The sequence below is a fragment of the Asterias amurensis genome, chromosome 3 (assembly GCF_032118995.1).
Source record: "Asterias amurensis chromosome 3, ASM3211899v1".
Classification (NCBI taxonomy): Eukaryota; Metazoa; Echinodermata; class Asteroidea; order Forcipulatida; family Asteriidae; genus Asterias; species Asterias amurensis.
In genome coordinates this window covers 2,599,519-2,605,717 of record NC_092650.1, presented here as the reverse complement: position 1 = coordinate 2,605,717, position 6,199 = coordinate 2,599,519, and the positions used below count along the sequence as shown (strand labels likewise).

At 39.7% G+C, this 6,199-nt stretch overlaps 1 protein-coding gene across 1 annotated transcript; it reads left to right on the top strand.

Annotated features, from left to right (window-relative positions):
- The first annotated feature begins 208 nt into the window (after positions 1 to 208).
- On the top strand, positions 209 to 5,752 carry LOC139934849 (uncharacterized). The gene is made up of 4 exons (XM_071929257.1): positions 209 to 1,365; positions 2,407 to 2,534; positions 2,650 to 2,911; positions 3,632 to 5,752. Exons 1-4 carry the CDS (start codon positions 291 to 293, stop codon positions 3,877 to 3,879), a joined length of 1,713 nt encoding a protein of 570 aa, XP_071785358.1. The 5' UTR covers positions 209 to 290; the 3' UTR covers positions 3,880 to 5,752.
- The last annotated feature ends 447 nt before the right edge of the window (positions 5,753 to 6,199 follow it).

Sequence of the window (6,199 nt, the reverse complement as noted above, 5' to 3'; positions counted from 1 at the left end):
GCTCAAATTTTCACAGGTTTGTCATTTTATGCATATGTTGAGATGTGAGAAGACTGGTCTTTGACAATAACCAAAAGTGTCCAGTGTCTTTAACGTTCAACGGCTATTTCCCCTAAGAATCCAGGTCGCTCTAACAGTATATCAGGAAGAAAAACAAACTTTAATGCGGGTACCATCTGTTCAACATAAAATGATCTACAGATAGGCTGTTGCTCACTCATCTTTACACTTCTAATCTATTCGGCAACGAAAGGAGTCGTGTTTTGTAGTTGCAGTTATAATTGAGCAAAATGGGGTTGTTTATCCGTTCGCTCTTGGTCGTTCTGATTGTGAAGTCTGAAGTTGAACTACAAGTTGAAGCTTCCAGACATCAGAGAACGGTTTCATGTAATGTAGACACAAATAGTAAGGTAGACGAGTTAAGGCTTATAGTAGAAAACTACCTGGTCATTATTGACGATGAACTCAGAAACACACAAGACCAGGTGAAAGAGCTCAAAGTAATAATGACTGATAGTCATGAAACTGTTTCATCTGAGCTGGAGGACACAAGACGTACGATGGCTGCAATATCAACCAACCGAGAAACAGCCACCTCTGGGCAAGAGGAAACACGTCGAATGGTTAGTGAGTTGCAGGCTGCAATATCAACCAACCAAGAAACAGCCACCTCTGAGCAAGAGGAAACACGTCGACTGGTTAGTGAGTTGCAGGCTGCAATATCAACCAACAAAAAAACAGCCACCTCTGCGCGAAAGAAAACACTTCGAATGGTTAGTGAGTTGCAGGCTGCAATATCAACCAACCAAGAAACAGCCACCTCTGAGCAAGAGGAAACACGTCGAATGGTTAGTGAGTTGCAGGTTGCAATATCAACCAACCAAGAAACAGCTAGCTCTGAGCAAGAGGAAACACGTCGAATGGTTAGTGAGTTGCAGGTTGCAGTATCAACCAATCAAGAAACAACTACCTCTGAGCAAGAGGAAACACGTCGAATGGTTAGTGAGTTGCAGACTGCGGCAAGACGTACAATGGCTGCAATATCAACCAACCAAGAAACAGTCACCTCTGAGCAAGAGGAAACACGTCGAATGGTTAGTGAGTTGCAGACTGCGGCAAGACGTACAATGGCTGCAATATCAACCAACCAAGAAACAGTCACCTCTGAGCAAGAGGAAACACGTCGAATGGTTAGTGAGTTGCAGACTGCGGCAAGACGTACAATGGCTGCAATATCAACCAACCATGAAACAGCCACCTCTGAGCAAGAGGAAACACGTCGAATGGTTAGTGAGTTGCAGACTGCAGTTGGGCGTCAGGTGGAAGAGCTCCAGGAGTCAGTTTCTACGTTGACGAAGATCCATGGTAGGTTTTGTTTGCTCACAATAGTGGTTAAACCATACAGGTAGAAATAGACACAAGCAGACAACACTAGTTTAGGGGAGACTGTTGTACACAAAAGACCCCTATTGGCGGCCACCTTTAATGTCAATCTATCAACGCGCGGTAACGCGCTGCCCATTACTCTCCGCCAAAGATGGCCCTTAATGGACCTCAGTGGCGACATTATGCAAGGGGTCTATTTAATCACCATTCGAAACGTACTCGCCCCCCCACACCTGATCGTTAGCATTACACCTTAAACTGTCCATTATAAACGTGCGTTCAAATTTACTCGTACACAAAAGTGCGACGACAAGGGTGTTTTCACTCCGAGTGGTATCACTTTCGCTCTTTTGAGAGTAAAAGTCAATCTGTGTTACTCTTTTTGAGTTAAATTGGAACAAACCTCACTCTAAATTGAGTTGAAAGTACCCGTCTTTCACTCTAAAAAGAGTTTTTCGTCATATGGCTCTTTGCAAGAGTGGTATGGCGGACAAAAGGAGTGTTTTTTCACTCTTTTACATTAAGAGAGTTCGTATGTTTAAAGGCACTGGACGCCTAAGTAATTGTCAAAGACCAGTGTTTTCACTTGGTGTAACTCATCAGTAAAAAAATAATGCATAAAATAACAAACCTGTGAAATAAGGGAGTCAAATAGTCGTAGAAGTTGCAAGAGAATAAAGAAAGAAAAATCACCCTTGTCACACAAGTTGTGTGCTTTCAGACGCTTGATTTCGAGACCTCAGCTGAGGTCTCAAATTCAATTGAAGTATTTAATACTTCGTTCTCGAAAACTACGTTACTTCAGAGGGAGCCGTTTCAATTCTTACCCTGTTTTATACCATCAACAGCTCTCCATTGCTCATTACCAAGTAAGTTTTATGCTAACGATTATTTTGAGTAGTTACCAATAGTATTCAGTGACTTTAAAGAGAGGGATATAGCAGATGATTCTCATTTCAATCTTGTCCCGGTATTCTGTTTTCCATCTATACTAAAATCATTATCTCGTTTTTATACAAGGAGTCAGAGATTGTTCCGACGTGCTCGCAAGGGGTGAGGCACGCAGTGGCGTTTACGCCGTAAAGCCGGACTCCGGTAGGCCATTCAAGGTGTACTGTGATATGGAGACAGACGGCGGAGGCTGGACGGTAAGACAATGGAGGACTTTCCATCCAAAATACACATTTTTAGAAGTGTAAAGTCTAAAATGTTATGTGAACACAAAGCCATTCAAAATGATGTGCGTTAATTTTTCTTCGATAGGTTTTCCAGCGGCGTCAGGACGGCAGTGTAGATTTCTATTTGGACTTTGCCAGCTACAGCCGGGGCTTTGGGAATCTAGAGGGAGAGTTTTGGCTCGGTAACGACAACTTGCACCGTCTGACTGCTCAGGGCGAGTACGAACTCCGGGTAGATCTCACAGGCTTCGACGACGATACCGGCTTTGCCTTGTATGGCACGTTTAGCATCGCCGATGTGAACGATAACTACAGGGTGACTGTAGGAAGTCACTCTGGAACCGCAAGTACGATTATAAGTGGATACTTGTAGTTATGCAGAAATATTGCAGGGTAATCTGTGTCCATCGTTGTGACCGATTGCTTTTGGTAGGTGTCAATGAAAGACAGAAAAGCAACATCGTGATTCAAATAGTTGAATGAGAAATCCCCTCTTTCTCAAAAACTACGCTCCTTCAGAGGGAGCCGTTTCTCACAATGTTCACATCTCCCCAATGCTAGTTCAAGTAAGTTTCTAAAAATCATTTTGAGTAATAACCAATAGTGTCTGGAGTGCCTTTAAAAGTGGAGGGGAATTGTCTATGTTTTGTTCCTCAACTCCAGACGGAAGAGGAGGGGTAGAATTTTGCACCCCTTGTAGCCAAAACTAAGCGAAAAAGAGGAAATTCAAACTTGTTAGAAACATCTTTATTGAATCGTTAAACCACACTTTGGAGGGGAAAATTATAACGTATAAACGTTGCTTAAATTCAATAGCAATTTTAAATACAACTTTAAATGATAACTTTAAATAAAGAAAACAAAATGCAGTTAAAAATGAACCTGATTGTGAAACATTTACTTCACTTTTCCCAATATCCCAGTTCCATTAATTGATAAATTTGTTTCTAATCACACCTCATCGGCCTAAGTTATGTTCAAAACAAATTAATGTTTAAAGTTACCTCCTGTCAACATCGCCTTTATTTACACGTATGACTATAATGGCTACGTGTGTTATCTTACAGCAGACAAGTTGTCAGTCCACAATAACCAGGCCTTTACGACCAAAGACCGAGACAACGATACCTGGAGTAGTGGTAACTGTGCTGAGCGATACCACGGAGCCTGGTGGCACCGTTCCTGCTACAGCTCCAATTTGAACGGGAGATACTTCAATGAGGCCACTACGAACGGAGAAGGAAATAGGTGGCATGGCTTTTCGGGTAGCCGCTCACTCAAAACAACTGAGATGAAAATTAGAAGGAAAGTTTAGTCCTTAATTAAGATGGATACCATTATAAAAAGGTATGCAGTATTAACATCTTCTTATAAATCACCGGGGCAAAATTTCATGGCTCTGCTAACGGCAAGCACAGAATCGGCGCTTACGGAAGCGGGAATTCTGTGCTTACGGCAAGCGTATTTCACGGGTTAGCGGCGAGTTTTGGCTTCTGCGCGTGCGTACTCCACGTTACTAGACATTCTACGCTTACAAGGCTAGCGCAGAAATTCGGCGCTTGCACGTAAGCGGGGAATCATGATCGTAAGCACAGAATTCGGCGGTAAGCAGAACGATGAAATTGGGCCCTGATCACTTCATCTTATTAAGTTTCTAGTAATTTTTTAAACCAAAATAATTAAACCTGTACTTTGAAACCTAAAACAGGGAAAACAATTTAATGTGAATTAACTTTTAATGCAATGGATTAAATGAGACATGTATAAAAATCGTGACATCGGGTAGCTAAAATAGTTGCAGAAAGTAACTAATAAGGAATGTCACTTTTAAACTCATAAGACTTCCGAGTACAAACGCATTGCTTATAAAACGAATACAATTGAATCGAATACAATATTTTATTTTGTCAATTTTGTCGTGAAAGATCCGGTATTGTAAGTTGTTCACATAGAATTTAGATATATACGAACATTAAAAATGGCTTAATACGGTTCCATACTAAATCGATGCCTTTTTTAAAGGCAGTGGACACTATTGGTAATTACTCCAAATAGTTATTAGCATAAAACCTTGGTAACTAGTAATGGGGAGAGGTTGATAGTATACAACATTGTGAGTAACGGCTCTCTCTGAAGTGACGCGGTTTCGAGAAAGAAGTAAGTGTCCACGAATTTGATTTTGAGACATCAGAACTAGATTTTGAGGTCTCGCAAAGCATCTGAAAGCACTCAACTTCGTGTGACAAGGTTGTTTTTTCTTTCATAGTTATCTCGCAACTGCGACGACCAATTGAGCTCAAATTTTCACAGGTTTGTTATTTTATGCATATTAGATACTCCAAGTGAGAAGACTGGTCCTTGACAATTACCAATAGTGCTCATTTCCCAGTAATTGTTCTGTTTGGGTCCCCCCCCCCGCAAAAGCTTTGAAACAAGCAAATGGCGGTATGGTGGAAATAATTTATTCTCTTAGTAGGCCTAATAAGACTAATATTAACTGCAATGGATATGTCCTGGTTAATTAATGCTCAGATATAATCTATGACAGAAGTATAATCTATGAATGGAATCAAAATAAACAACTGTGTAACAAGTAATGATCCATCTTGGGTTAGTTTCTAATTTCCTGTACTCAAAATCTTTCGGGTTGGATTCACTGGCTATCCCAATGTGATGAAACTTTCACAGATTGGTTATTTTGCTAATCAAATCGTGAACTTGAGGCTGGTGACTTATTGTTATATCTTTGAGTAACAATCATATAGCAGCCTGGCAGCGCAAGGAGCACTTCCGGTTTATCTCTCTGTCTAAGTTTTAATTTCTACATAGTTTTGCCTGCTTCAAGTGTATTTCCTGCTAATAATTATGGAATCAGTTTCAAAAGCCATTTTGATTTTATTTTGATATTCTTTTTTTTTTTTTTTTTTAGCTTTGGTCAAGGTTTCTTATAGTTTATTTTGGTTTAGGTTTAACTTGGTTTTCTTTGTTTGAAGTTCCGGACAGAGTTTTTTAAGGTTTAGATCACAAGTTCATCTGTTTTTGGTTTGCATTGTTTTATACTGCTTTTGTTAAATTGTCTTATAATCAATAAAGTCATTTTTTATTTTTGTTTGATAAACCTATACTTTGTGTCATCTGTTCCTATTTTGTTTGTGCATTTCCTCGCGTCTTTTCCCCACCCGATCTTGAGTGTGTTTTATTAGTTATATTCAATATAGTTTTCATAGTGTACCCTTTTTCCAGGTTACATTTCATCACACGGCGATTGTTATAATTTATGCAACCTCTTCAATTAAACGAGAAGTACCCATTGGCCACAACTGATTTTGAGGTAAAACATCGTTTTTGTTAAGCATGATAAGTTAGTCAGTTCAAAGTCTAGTTTAAAAAATAAAAAATAATAACAACCAAATAAAATCAGCCCAGACAGTGCAATGATTTTTGCTACCTACCGCTGTATACAAAGTGTAGTGCAGTGTACATGTATGTACTTCATACTTTCTGGAATATTAACCCGTGTAGGTTAATGGATAGATCGAAAAACAACGTTGTTGGTGTACGTTTTGGTCCAATGATTGACCAAAAAAAACGCACAATATTTTTGTGCGCAAAGCAAATAAGCCAGTGTTTTCACT

Coding starts and splice junctions, on each gene's coding strand:
- LOC139934849 (XM_071929257.1), top strand. CDS start 291: ATGGGGTTGTTTATCCGTTCGCTCTTGGTCGTTCTGATTGTGAAGTCT. Junction 1,366..2,406: donor TACGTTGACGAAGATCCATG/GTAGGTTTTGTT, acceptor TTTTTATACAAG/GAGTCAGAGATTGTTCCGAC. Junction 2,912..3,631: donor AAGTCACTCTGGAACCGCAA/GTACGATTATAA, acceptor GTTATCTTACAG/CAGACAAGTTGTCAGTCCAC.